Source organism: Carettochelys insculpta, chromosome 15 (assembly GCF_033958435.1).
Source record: "Carettochelys insculpta isolate YL-2023 chromosome 15, ASM3395843v1, whole genome shotgun sequence".
Classification (NCBI taxonomy): Eukaryota; Metazoa; Chordata; order Testudines; family Carettochelyidae; genus Carettochelys; species Carettochelys insculpta.
In genome coordinates this window covers 16,679,741-16,694,206 of record NC_134151.1, presented here as the reverse complement: position 1 = coordinate 16,694,206, position 14,466 = coordinate 16,679,741, and the positions used below count along the sequence as shown (strand labels likewise).

The 14,466-nt window shown below is 48.3% G+C and overlaps 1 protein-coding gene across 2 annotated transcripts in view; it reads right to left on the bottom strand.

The window, feature by feature from the left end:
* Positions 1–475: 475 nt before the first annotated feature.
* SH3PXD2B (SH3 and PX domains 2B) overlaps positions 476–14,466 on the bottom strand; it is a 139,038-nt gene continuing 125,047 nt past the window's right edge. For both annotated transcript variants that reach the window (XM_075009955.1, XM_075009956.1), the window contains 4 exons: positions 9,281–9,507; positions 8,468–8,517; positions 7,556–7,681; positions 476–5,834 (listed from right to left, as the gene is read on the bottom strand). In XM_075009955.1, the coding sequence (XP_074866056.1) occupies positions 4,302–5,834; positions 7,556–7,681; positions 8,468–8,517; positions 9,281–9,507 (1,936 nt within the window). In that variant the 3' untranslated portion in view covers positions 476–4,301. The remainder of the gene's footprint in view (positions 5,835–7,555; positions 7,682–8,467; positions 8,518–9,280; positions 9,508–14,466) is intronic.

Below are 14,466 nucleotides of genomic sequence, written 5' to 3'. Positions count from 1 at the left end.
CAGGGCTTACTGTACAAGATGAGCTCTGATCAGCAGGAGAAAGGCCATTTGGGCATTTCATCCATCTCTACGGGTGAGAGAGATCCCTTTAGCTCACCAATGAGAACAGGTAGCAAACATAAGAACCAAGTACCTTATGGTATTTGCGGTCATGCTGTAAAGTGGATGCAACCCACTTTCCAAAATAAAACTGCATTGCAGCCCGCTAGCTGAGTAGCTCAGCAGTGCAGAACCTCAGCTTGCAGGTCAGCCAGTTGGTAGCAGCACAAACACACACCAACCACAGAGAGGGTCACAATTTTGCTTGAAACCAGTCAAGCAATTTTTTATTTAAAAAAAAAAAAAAGCAAAAATTCCACCCCACCCCCATTCCCAAATACCAAACAACCTTAATGGTGAAAGTATAGTATGGCATCTACATAGGCCATATCTACCGTCCTCAGGCACCCCCGCCCACCCGCCCACAGTAATGCAGAGATTTATACGTGTTACATAGCATAAGGAGACGAACAAACAGTCTTCTATGGTTTGCAGTTGTGGCCTCCAGCCTGCCTGTGATAGGCCAAGCTATAGGGCCGCTAAGCTGGGTTAGTTATACACAAAATACAATATTGTTCACCCACGCAAGAAATGCTAATAGCTGAAATGCAGGGCAAGGTGATTCCATGGAAGGCAGATACTTTATAACAATGGGGGAGTTCAATGTGAAGGTACCAGGGAATCACAGTTAAAATGAAACTCTGCCCTTCCCAGGTGCTTTCTGGCATACGGTCAAAGTTCTTTGCAAGCATTAGTGAACTGAGCCTCCCAGCCCCCCCCAGCAAGGTAGGTCAGGAGAACTGGCCTCGTTTTATAGACAGGTAAACAAGGCAGAGAAGTGACATGCCCACCCCTTGGTGAGAGATCTTCAGAAGCACAGACAGGGAGAGAACCAGAAGATTGTTGTTGTGTGTCATCCTCCTCCCTGCTTCTGGCTCTGAGCACTAAGCCCTAGTGTTTGCATAAGGAGTTTTATACGTCCCAGATAAAAGGTAGGGCGTTATGTAGTGAAGTTCTCAACCTCTTCTACATTGGGATCCTCTTTGCCAGTCTGAGGCCCTTGCCGATTTCAAACATGGCAAGGGGAGGGTGGTGCCATACTGGTCTGGGAAGTGCTAGGTGGTAGGAGCATTAGGTGGTTATTTGTGTACTCCAAGGCAGCTAGTTTACAGGACTTGTGGTCCCTTGACGTGTTACCACCATTTATGCAGTGGAGGATGGTAATTAACCCATACCTACATGCTGCTCGTGCAGTAACCACAGATCAGTCCTGTAATTATCACTGTAGTTGGCCCAATGCATTCATTAATACTCACATCTCAGCATTTAACTGGGGGGGGGTGGTAATAACCCTAATTTGGCATGAAAGCAATGAAATTGGCATTGTATCACTGAAATGGAACAAAGGTAAATTAAAGCTCACTGTGACAGGGAGAGATGAAATACTAACAGGGAAAGCATGCACACTTCCTGTATTTGCTGGTTCAAGTACAAACCCACCTGACCCCTGTAGGTACATATGCAGAATAGTTAAGCCATGCTGCTGCTGCCCATCTTACCATGACCAAACCACCATCTGTACCTGAGAGAGCATGTGTGTGTGAACTGGGACTCACACTCTTCCATGGCTAGAACAGGAACAGCCCAAGCGGACTGGAAGAGAAGGAACGCAATCCTATCTAGTCCTTCACAACCCAAAGAAGACCTGAACAACGTTTTAGTGTGGCACAGCCCGCTTGTCTCTCACAATCACCCACATCAATATTTACACAATGGAGGCATTTTAACTAAGCAAAGGGGTGAAGGCAGCAGTGTTATAGTGTTAAATTGCTACCTGATTCTGCTGGGGGCATAGAACCACATCACAAATATTACACGAGTCACCTTGCACCGCTGGATCCTATTTATAAAGGATTTACCACATGTCCCCTAAAGCAATGAGATTGTTAATTACCACGACCCTAAATCTGCAATCTTATAAAGCGCAGGACAAGGAGAAGAAAGGGGGCGAGAGAGAAAAACAGCAAGTACTGGCATGTTTTCATTAAGTTTGTGCCCTATAAACTAAGCCTAATAATCCTATGTATGCCTTTGTAAGGAAGATTTGATGAACAGGCTGGAACTAATCAAATAGTTGTCCAGGGGATGGGACTATGTGCACGGGAAGAAAATAACCTGATGTCCTGCTGCATCAATAAGGTTGCCTGTGGTTGCTTCTGTGGAACTGTGCTGTAGATGGAATCCACCAATGGAAGCTGTATCTGTGGAGTCACCTCTGCAGACCTGATTGCCACCTTCCGAGGGTGGAGGTGGGATGGAGCTCTGACACAGCTGGGGTAATCCTCAGGAGTGGGATTTATAATTCTACTTGCATAGAGAAGGCACTGCCCTGAAGCCACAGGGAGCTGAGTACAAAAGAAAAGAGGGACGTGAGGGAGTTATGGCCAACCAGATGAAAGCTACTTTCCTCCTGGAACCAGCAACACTGGAAGCAAGTGGGGTTAGGCCAGGCAGGCAGGAGGGTGAACACACTGAAATGTACTTTTTTTTTTTTTTTTTAAAAGAGAAACATCTAAGCACTCCGATGGGCACAGACATGGGGAACAAAGTGGTAGTATCTCAAGAACAGCTGGGAAGAAACAGGCAGATAAGCCATTTCAGAGAGGGTTTAACGGGCCCAGCAAGGTTAAGGGGCGAGAGCTCTTTAAATGGGAAGCAAGGTGTTAACAAAAGGCACTGTATTCTCCCACCCCAAAGGAGAGTAAAACAAGGGACAGCCAAGCCTAAGAGAAACAGAAACACCTGAGTATCACAAAAAACACACATACTCCCATCCTCCTCCATCTCCAGGGATTAAGTGCACACTCCAGATTGTACTAGATACCAGCTACCTGTTATAGTACAGCTATCTCTTGGCTGCTGCCTGCCACCCCTAAGGCACCATGGGAACAAGGGCCAAGGAAACCATTTCCCTGCGCAGTCTAGTAGGAAATGCTGAGGTGCATTCTGTGATAGAAGAGAGGGGCAAGCGTTCCCCTGGCACCCTTTTCTCCCAGGATCATTCAAGTTCTCTTTGCCAAGCCCGCTGTGGCACGGGCTGTGTAGTTCTCACCAGCCACTGGAATGAAGTATGAAGCTTGAAGCACCATTGGGCTGAGAAGGGCTGTGGCCCAGCACAGAGAAATCTCCATTCCATTAGCATATTTTTTTAAAAAAATGTAAATGATAATTTAAATTAATACCCATCATTTTAGAGGGAACAAAAAGAGGCAAAAGGACTGTTTGATGGTACTAGCAAGCAATGCACAAACTCAAACGGACCATGACACCTGGCCATGAAGGAGCGTGTAAATGCAAACAGTAACGTGGGCCTGATTTTGCAGAACTGTTTCTTCTTGTCCCCATGGCTTCCTATGGCTCCCATCTACAGCTGAACTTGGTAATACAGGTTGAACTTTTCTAATTCAGCACCCTGGGGACCTGACCGGTGCCGAATGAGAGAATTTGCTGACCACGGGAGGTTAGTACTGTCTAGCAACACTACCAACACTTGCACTGCTTACTGGGCTCTTAGAAGACATTTAGGGGTAAATTACAGCTACATAACGGCACAGAACACTGAGAACCAGGACTGCAGGCTGTAAACAAACTTCATGGGACCACGGGAAACTTCACCGCACCCATGATAAGTGGTCATCCAGCTAGATGTTGCTAAATGAGAAGAGTTCCACATTAGAGAGGTTCAACCTGTGCAGTATTTAACATCTGACAGTGAACCCAAGCCACCAGGAAAAGCAACTCCTTTTGTTATTCCAGATTCAATCTGGGGAGTGGGTTTAGCATCTTTTCTTTACCTGGACAATGGCTGAATTTCTTCTGGCTTCCCCCTAGCTCTTCATAAAGCCTAGTAGGCACCAATAATTTTTCTAGGATGGGCAGAAAATAGCCTTTACCAAAACACACCGAGAATCTTGTCAAGAAACCACTTCATGGTCCACCTACAGGGGCTGGGCTACCATAAATGGACAAAGGAGGAAAGCATTTCCTGTGAAGGGGTGGGCGAACAGAAAGAGCAAGAATGAAGGCCGAGCTGTATTATGTCAAGCCTGCTTCTTGAATTCAGCCTCAGGAATGGCACAAACTGGAATGTACAGTATCCCACATATTTCAAAGCCAGCATTATGGAAAACTATAAATTAATAAGCTAATTAAATACTCAGATGAAAGAACAGGAACCTTCAACTGTGTAAACTGAGGGCAGACTATGGCTTCTTCCTTAGATAATTGGAGGGAATCCAGCCCTCCCAACAAGGTCCCTCAGTTAGGACCTTGCAAAACCACCAGCCACTGCTGTTCTTCTCACGTACTTCAAATAAGGTCCCTTCTTTAAAGCTGCTGGTCTCTTCATCTCCCTCAAAATCTGCCAGAGCCACATAGAGGGCTTCCTTGGAGATGTCTGGATTGGTGAAGGGGGCAGCTGTCCTCTCCCTGGCTTCCCCTCTCTCCACTTGCTTGGCTATTGCCTTTGGGTCTAAGCTGCTTTTCCCTTTGGCTTCATCTTGGCATACAGCAGGCAAGAATGGTTTGGCCTTTGGTGGAACCAGCATAGGCCGGCCAGGTACCGAGGCAGCTCTGATTTCAGGCACTTCCCTCTGTGGGGCTTTCAACTCTGAAGTGGGGCCAGGAGAGGAGGACACCACTTTCTTTGGAGGAGGTGGTCTCCTGGGTGGCACCACTGGCCGCTGAAGTGGTGGCTCTTTGGGAGTTGGGGAGCCACTCTTGGGCTCGCTGTCAGCCATCTTTGGCAAGCCGAAGGGAGCTCTAAGTGGCATCTCCTTTGGCGTCTGGCTGTCCTGTTTGGCTGGGGGTCGGTTCTCCATACTCAGTTGTTCCTGAGGCCTTCCAGCAGTGTCTACTAGGAGTGCATTGTTACTGAAGAAATTTTCACTAGCCATAGGGTCCTGCTCAGAGGGTTTCTCTTGAGACTTTGCTGGTCTGAGTTTGCTTCTCAGGTTGCAAATGTCCAGTTTATCATCTGTCTGAGGTGGGTCCATTCTAGGAGCTGCAACTGGTTTTGGTCTGATCTGAGGTTTTGATTTCAAGAAGGGATTCTGGGTCACTGGCTCAGACTTATCTTCTGGGACCTCAACTTTTGGCTTGGCTGGCTTGACAGTAGGTCTGAGGTTTGGTTTCTTCACTTCCTTGGCCGACACTTTGTGCCCACACTCCAGGCCCATTTCATTTTTCAGCTGGAACAATTTGCCCTTTTCTGTTTTCAGCTCTGGCTTCTTGTTGTCTTTAGGGGCGGCTGTCTGCTTTGGAGGGATCATTGGCAAAATCATGCCTGGGGGCTTGGGTGGAGGCCTCTGCCTCTCCATTAATTCCCCTTCAGATTTAATGATGGACTCCTTCCTAGGTGGTAGGCTGGGCTTCTCCTCTGTATCTTGATCAGAGATCTCCTCATACCCAGCAGCTGCATCACTGCTCTCTGAGGGGGCACTCTTGAGAGCCTCCTTCCCCTTCCAGTCTTTGGCCCATTTCATTCCACTGTCCATACCATTAGTTGGAGCTTCAGGCAGAGGCCTGGATGGCCCAGTGGCTTCTTCACTGGTTTTGCTCTCTCCAGTTGCCTCACCAAGCTGGAGCTGGGCCATCTCATTAGGCAATGGTGCTAGAAAGTTAGGTCTAGAAGCATTGCTAGTTTTCTTGTATTTATCAATAAAGGTAGCTGGTGCCCAGCCTTCCTTCTCTTCTATCTGAATGTACCACCAGCCACTCAGGTTCTTCTCAATTACCTGGAAGAAAAAAAACAGCCATCACAGGTCTGGAAATACATAACCAGGCCTCTCTGCACAACAGCTACCTAGGAACCAAAGGACTACAAAAAAGTGTGGCCTAGAAATGGGAGCTCAGACAATAAGCATGTAAGAGACACAGCAGGAACCACAGACCAACAAATAACAATAATGCAAATAATAAAACCACCTAGCTCTTCTGTAGGGCTTTTCATCTCTAGGGCTACGTCTACACGTGCACCCAACTTCGAAATAGCTTTTCATCTCTAGATCTCAAAGCACTTCGTGAAAGAAAGAATTGTCATTATCCTCATTTTACAGATGGGGCAGCTGAGGCACAGCAAAGTGATGTGAGATCACCCAAGTTCATTCAGCAGGGCACCGGCGCATGTGGCGAGCACATATGCCTGTGTTGAATGGATGTAAGCAATCACTTGAAGAACAGCTCGGGTTTTCCTGAGTCCCAGTCCAGTGTACCAGGTATTAGACAACTCTGTTGTCACCTCCACAAGGGCAGTATCAAAACTTGATTTAGTCACAGGGGAAGCGAGTGTGATGGTTTCTTGTTCTCACTAGTACACATTGGCCTATGTTAGAAGATTCTGCTCAGTCACACATGACTGTCACTGCACGAGCAGACAAGTTGAGGCTGGAACTGCCAGGAGTGCACCCAGGAAGGACTGAGCTGCTGTTTGTTGCCTCTCACTGCAGAGGGTGGATCAGGTCAGGAGAGAGGTGGAGTGGCATAGCAGTGGGGAATAGCAGAAAGGCTGCAGGTCAGTACAGAGCTGTCCTGCCGTATGTATGTGGCAGGAATCTGTCTCAAGGCCTGCACTCTGCCTGGATTTGGCTAGTTTTTGGCCCACATTTTTAAACCCACACACCCACTCGGACATACAGGCTTCCATACAGTCTCAGCTTTCATGAGCATCAAATTCACAGTATTTTCCAAAAGAAAAAAAAAAACACAAGCACAACAGCCCATAAAGGAGGCTCTCTGGGTTCAAAACCACCCTTCAGCTCTCCCTGGCCCTGGATAGAAGACAAGGACAGTGAATTTTTTCCCGAAACCATGGGCAAGGAGGGCAGACTATAAACCACATATAATGTAACTGGCCACTAGGTGACACTGCTGAGCCATCCACCTAAGACAATTGTCACACACAGATCATCAAAATCCCCACCCACTGAAGGCATTGGGAATTTGATTGTCCTGTGTCTACACTAGACATGGTTTGCCAGTGTAGCTATTCCAGCAAACTATCCAAGTGGAGACACAACTTTTATATGGGCAAGAGATTCCTTTTGCTGGAATAATCTATAGCAGGACTCTTTTGTCAGTATAAGAACATCTATGTTAGGGTTTTTGCCAGCACAGCTATGCTAGCCAGAGTGTGAGTGATTTTTTTAACACTCTTAACAGATACAGGTATGCTGGCAAAAATTTTAAGTGTAGCTCAAACAGCAGCTAAGTAAACAAAGTCCCATCGCTGGAATGAGAAGGGAACTATGGGACTAGCAATGGATTCCAGGTCTGGAAACCCACTCCAGGGCTAACATGATTTAGGAGTGGTGCAGCATACACCCCACCAGAGCTGGAATCCACCCCACCCACAGAAGATCCCAATGGGGGTTGAAGAGAGGATGACTCCAGCGTCACCTGAGTGGGTGACTCAGAGATGAAGTGAGAGGAAGGGAGCAAAGATGGCGTATGGTCTCACCTCCACTTTCATTCCTGCTTGGAAGCTGATGCCATCGGGGATGGTGGTCTGGAAGTCAGCAATGGTGTAATATTCTTCTTCCACTTGGGGAGGGACGGGAGGTTTAGGCAGGTTCAAACCACGTGGCTATTGCAATAAAAAGCAGACAATCATTCAGCTCCTCTTGGGAAGACATTTCAAACGCTTGCACAAATAGCTCACATCAGCGACCTAGTTGAAGAGAAGGCAGCTACCAGACAGGACCACAGCTTGATCCACTTATCACACAGAAAACCCTCATACATAGACACTAACCCTACCTTCAGGCTGAATGCAAAGTCATCCAGCTTGCTTTCAATGGCACACAGAGGCCCCACGGTAAGGAAGGGAGTTTGCAAGTCTGTGGCTTGTGGGATGAACAATTGCTTCAATCCAGGTGTAATGCTGACAGACCTAGGTTACCACCACCAGGGATTGAACCTGCAATCATAGGAGCTAAATCCTTGTGCTCTACTGCATGAGCAAAGGCCCGCTGGCTCTGAGCCAAGGCTGTAAAGGAGAGACTTCACCCACCCTAGTATGAGGTCTCAGTGCTTCTGTGTACTACACAACCATCCCCTTACCTTAAAAAACAAAGCCACTACGTTTTACTTTGAGAACAAATATGACCAGAAGAGTTTTATGACAGCTGGAGGCCCTGCATTAGATCCACCTGCATGCAACAGAGCCATCACACACAGACAGATCTCAAGCAGAGAATGTGAAAGGACCGGAGCTATAGCTGAGAGCAATCTCCTGTTCCTTCTGCCCCAGACGCTTTGCTCTCCTGGATCCAGAACCAAGGAGGAGAGAATCATCTTGGGCAGAGGGGGTTTTCCCCTGGAGCGGTGGTGGGGACGGCAAGGGGACAGCTGGGTCCAGGAGGACACTTACTATAGTCAGATCTCGGCGAGGAGGGGGCCTCTGCCTCATCTTTGGTGATTCTGTGGAGAAACAATTCCAGATTCCACTGAGGTTCAAGGTGCAATGTCCAGACATGTGCCCAAAAGGACCCATTTCAGAGGAGAGCAGCAGTGAACCCCGCATGGAAACCCAGCTGTGGGAGCTGTCTTTTGCCCTTTCCTCCTATTAGCCAGGCTGCTGCCTAGCTCCTCACTTCTCCTAAAGCAAAGCGGCTCACACTTATCTGTTCAGGAACAACAGAGACCTAGAGCCTTTCCAGCTCACTCAGCTCTTTACACAGATGCTAGTGGAGCCTAGCCAGGAGAAACCACAGGGCACAAGGGGACACACATAGGAAAGGAGAAGCCAGGCAGCACTTCATTGCAGTTGTCTTACCCACACAGCAACTGGTAGTCCAACCCATTCTCAGTGAGTAACCTTGCAGAGATAACCCAGAAGCACTCACCCCCCCAATGCGCACTCATGACAAAAGAGAATGGGAAGACTTGCTAAAGGGAGAGCACAGACCACATCCGCCTCTGCCCCATTACCGAGATCTAAAGATCGAGCAGGTAATTGTACAGATCCATCCTCACTGACTCCCAGGCCAGTCTTGCTGATCTCCATTAAGAACCTTGCTCTTAACACAGCCATGTCTACATGCAGAGGCAAAGTGCCCAGGATCCCTCGGAGGGACAGCTGGCTTCCCCCGCTCTGCCTGGCTGCACTGTTCAGCAACACAACTGTACTGGAGGGGCTACACCAAACACCCAACCTTTAGACTCTCTCCCCCTGCCCACTTACTGCGTCGAATGTCGGCCTGCGGTAAAGGTCGGCCATCAAACCTGCCATCTCTTTGGCTGTTGGGCCCATCCTTCTCTCGGCCTGTTGAGTTCTGCTGCCGGGGAAAGCCATCCAGATCCAGAGCACATGAGTGGGTGGATGAGCCAGATCCCAGTTTCTGTGTAAATATCTCCCCACTTCCTTTCTTCAAATAGGATGCTGGGGCCCAGCCCTCTTGACCCTGATACCTGTAAACAACAGGATCCTCCCTTCAGCCCCATCACAGGGGGCTCAGGCTAGCACCAACCTCTCTTACTCTGGCACCTCTCTACCCTGTGCTGCTGCACCAGCCCACAAGACAGAGCAGCTGTGTTGGGTGGGGGAACGGCTGGGCCAAGGGATTGCTGTTCAGCCACAGAGACATACAGTGCTAGCTGGTGGATTGAGAGGTGCTGAACAAGGCCCATCAACACAGGTCTCAGTGTAAAATGAGCCTCTTTGGTGTCAGTCTATTTCCAGGGGCTGGGCATGTACATCTCAGAAAGCTCCACTACTCTCCGGCTCCCCTTTGCCGGTAGCCTCCACAGAGCCTCCGGGGCCGAGTGGGCAATGCAATCTCTTCTCCTTCAGGAACGGCTCAGCTCTGGAGTGAGGCCAAGGGGTGGGGCAGTGCAGAGGGAGGTGAACAGCTGCTGCTGTCCACCATGTACTGAGCTTGGATTAAAATGCAGGCGTTCAGTGAGCAGGGCTGTCTGTCTGGCTCCTTTCCCTGCACTACACTCACTTGGTGGAGAACCCTGATTGAAAAAACACATCCACAGAGTATCTCTGCCATGTGCACGGGTCTCGTGCCAAGCTTAGAAGACCTCGGCCTGCTGGCCAGGGGTGAAGTCACTGGGCTCAGATGGCAACAGCTGCTAAGCTTGTAATTGGCTTGGGCTTTTCACAGCAGGTTTTTCCAGTTTAAAAAGTCAATGGGCATTTTGTGGCATGGCTGCTGCCAATGCTGCAGGTTCAGTCCAAGGTTAAGAAAATTAAAGCACCTCCCACCCATCTCTGCACATGCCCTTTGCCAGTCCGCAAATACCCACCCAGCCTCGGAGCTTCAGCTTTGGATGCCCAGACAATTTTGGCCTGTGAAACAGGCTGAGGGCAGCAGTTCTGGCCTGGATAATAACATTTTTCAGAAGAAGCCTCATTATACAGGAGAATGTAGCCACCAGTATGCCGGCATTTCCAGGAAAATGAGGCATGCAGTAACATTAAGGGACTAATAAAGGTCTTCCCTTTGTTGTTGAGGTACTACTGTGGTCTCGTTGCGTCTTCCAGCACAGTTCACATTTGCAGCAAGATGGGACCGTTCTGTATTTTAACTAACCTGAGCTGGGCTGGGGTCTGGGACCTGAGCAGGGCTGTAGTGGCTTGGGAAAGAGGTAAGGTTCAGTTCCTTCTGCACTGCAACAGCACACCACACTGATTTGGGTCATGTAAGGACTCGGACAGATACATGAGACAGAAAAGTCAAGTGAGAAGACAGACCTGTGTCAGAGACCACCACGTACTAAGGTCCTCTGGAGTACAAAATTGCTTCTATAGTGCAGACTGGGCCCTTAACCACCACTCTTTTCCCTTTCCAATAATTCCCAAAAATCTTCAGGCAGAACAAGGCGTCCACATGGGCATCTCTTCCGGCTTGCTTTACTGTTAATGCCTTTAGCATTTGAGCTGTAGTAATAATACTGCGCCTTTATCTTGGACTTTCCTGAAGTGCTCTGAGATCTAAGCATGAAAGATGGCAAGGATCATGATCATTGCGCTCACTTTCCAGCTTGGATACCCATCATCCAGAAACTTGGGGGGATGACTCACATGACAGGAGCACTGTCATGGATAGAGGGATACGTATAAACTGTTCAGGAGGGACAGGCAGGGGAGAAAAGGTGGAGGAGTTGCACTGCAAGTAAAAGATCAGTATGTTTGCTCAGATTTCTGGTATGACACTGGGGAAAAGCCTGTTGAGAGGCTGAATTAAAATTAGAGATAAGAGCAACAAGGGTGATGTCATTGTAGGCATCTGCTGCAGACTGCCGGACCAGGAGGATGAGATAGATGAGGCTCTCTCTGAACAACTAACAGAAGTTTCCAGATCACAGGCCTTGGTTCTCATGGGGGCTTCAAACACCCTGACATCTGCTGGAAGAGCAAAACAACAGGGCATAGGTGATCTGAGAAGTTTGTGGAGAGTGTTGAGAACAACTTTCTGGTGCAAGTGCTGGAGGAAACAGCTAGGGATTACGCACCTCTTGACCTACTGTTCACAAATGGGGAAGAACTGGTAGGGGAAGCAGAAGTAGGGGCAACCTGGGCAGCAGTGATCATAAGATGGTTGAATTCAGAATCCTGACAAGACAAAGAAAGGAGAGCAATGGAATAAAGACTTTAGACATCAGCAAAGTAGATTTTGACTCCCTTAGAGAATTGGTGGGCAGGATACCCTAGAAGGCTACTATGAGGGGGAAAGGAGTCCAAGAGACCTGGGCATATGTTAACACAAACTTATTGAGGGCGCAGGAACATACCAATCCCCAAAGGAATAGCAAATATGGCCAGTGACTTGTTTGGTTTAAACACAGGAATCTTTGGTGATCTTAAAACACAAAAAGGAAGCTTACAAGAGGTGGAATCTTGGACAGATGACTAGGGAGGAATATAAAAAGACATTGCTTGAGCATGCAGGAGTCAATCAGGAAGACCAAAGTATGGTTGGAGTTGTGGCTAGCAAGGGATGTGACGGATAATAAAAAGTGTTCCTACAGGTATGTTATCATATCTCATAGAACTGGAAGGGACTTTAAGAGGTCATTGAGTCTAGCCCCCTGCACTCACAGCAGGACCTATCAGCATCCCTGACAGATTGTGCTTTATTTATTTTTGAAAAAGATGCAACCTACCCCAGGGCCTTGAAAGGATTGAGCTCACAACTCTGTATTTACAAGGCCATGGCACTAACCACAAAGCTAGATTAGCAACCTGAAAGAAGGTGTGGAAAGTGTGGGACCCTTACTGAATGGGGAAGGCAATTCAGTGACAGGCGATGTGCAAAAAGCTAAGTACTCAATACTTTGTTTGCCTCTGTTTCCACAGACAAGGTCAGCTCCCAGGCTGCTGCACTGGGCGGGACTGTATGGGAAGGAGATAACTGTGATGAAAGAGCAGGTTAACGACTATTTAGAAAAGCTGGACTTGCACAAGTACATGGGGCTGGATCTAATGCATTCGAGGGTGCTGTGAGAGTTGGCTGATATGACTTGTGGTGATCAGCATATGTTCCAGATGATTGGAAAAAGACTAATGCAGTGCCCAACTTTTAAAAAAAAGGAAGGTGGAGGATCTGGTGAATTACGGACCAGTCAGCGTCACCTCAGTCCCTGGAAAAATCATGGAGCAAGGTCTCAAGGAATCCATTTTGAAACAATTGGAAGAGAGGAAAGTGACCAGTAACAGTCAACATGTATTCACCAAGGGCAAGTCTCACCTGACTAACCTGATTGCCTTCTGTGAGACGAAAACTGGCTCTGTGATTATGATGAAAGTGGCAGAGGTTTTTGCAAAGTGTTTGATACCATCTCCCACAGTATTCTTGCCAGAAATATGGATCGGATGAATGGACTGCCATGTGGACAGACAGCTGGCTAGATCATCAGGCTCAAAGAGTAGCGATCAATGGCTTGATGATTACTCGGCCATCGGTATCAAGCGGAAGGCCACAGGCATCAGTCCTGAGGCCAGTTTTGTTCAACATCTTCACTAATGATCTGGATAATGGGAAGGATTGTGCCCTCAGCTAGTTTGCAGATGACACTAAACTAAGGGGAGAACTAGATACGCTAGAGGGTAGAGATGAGGTCCAGAGTGACCTAGACAAATTGGAGTAGTGGGGCAAAACAAATGTGAGCTTCAATGAGGGCAAGTGCAGAGTCCTGCCGTTAGGATGGAAAAATCCAAAGCGCTGGTACAGGGTGGGGTCCGACTGGCTATGTGGTAATCCTGCAGAAAAGAACCTGAGGGATGAGAAGCTGAATGTGAGCCAGCAGTGGCTGTGTCTACACTCCCCCCGGACTTTCAGAAGGGACATGTAAATGCAGCAGATAGAAAATGCTAATAAAGTGCTGATATGAAGTGCCTCATTTGCATGACAGTGGCCACTCGCCATGTTGAAAGTGCTGCTTTTGAAATGCCAACTAGCTATGTAGATGGGGCTCCTTCGAAAGGAAGTCCTGGTTTTGAAAGCACCTCTTTTCCTGAAAAAAAAAAAAAAAATTAGGAAGAAGGGTGCTTTCGAAAGCAGGACTTCTTTTCAAAGGAACCCCAGCCACACGGCTAGTTTGCATTTCGAAAGCAACACTTTCGACTTGGCGGGTGGCTGTCATTATGCATATCGGGTGTTGAATATTCATATCAGCGCCTCATGAGCATTTTCGATCCACTGTACCGCCATGGCCCTTCCAAAAGGGTGGGGCAGCGTAGACGCAGCCAGTGTGCCCGGGCTGCCAAGAAGACTAACAGGCCATTGGGCTGCATTAGTAGGAGTACTGCCAGCACGTAAAGGAAAGCGATTACTGCCCTCCGTTCAGCGTGAGTAAAGCCCCATCTGGAGTACTGCATCCAGTTTGGGGCCCCCCACCACAGAAAGGACACGGACAAATTGGAGAGTGTTTAGCAGAGGGCAACACAAATCACTGGGAGCTGGGGCACATGACTTATGAGCCGAGGCCGAGGGAAAAGACAATTGCCTGTTCCATAGCTAGTGTTCTTCAGGGCGCATTGCTCACGTCCATTCCACAACAGATGGGTGTGCTCGCTACATGCAGTGGTGCCAGAGGTGTTTCCCATAGCAGTACCTGCAGGGGAGCACCTCTACCGACCACTGCAGTGGCGCTTCTCTGGCACGGTGTAAGGAGCACTGCACTCTCCCCGTACCCTCCTTTCCTTCTTGCCGTTGACTCCAACGGTCAATCCTCAACATCCTTAGGGCAGGATGTGCTCTATACTATACCACAGGTGAACTAACTACAAAGATGACTTAACAATGGGAAGAAGACAACAGCTAAAGCTGGGGACGAGCTGTTCCGAAGCACCATCTCTGGCAGCAAGAAGGAACTGAGGGATGGCAGGGAGCAGGCAGCACCCCCCATAATGGGCCAGAG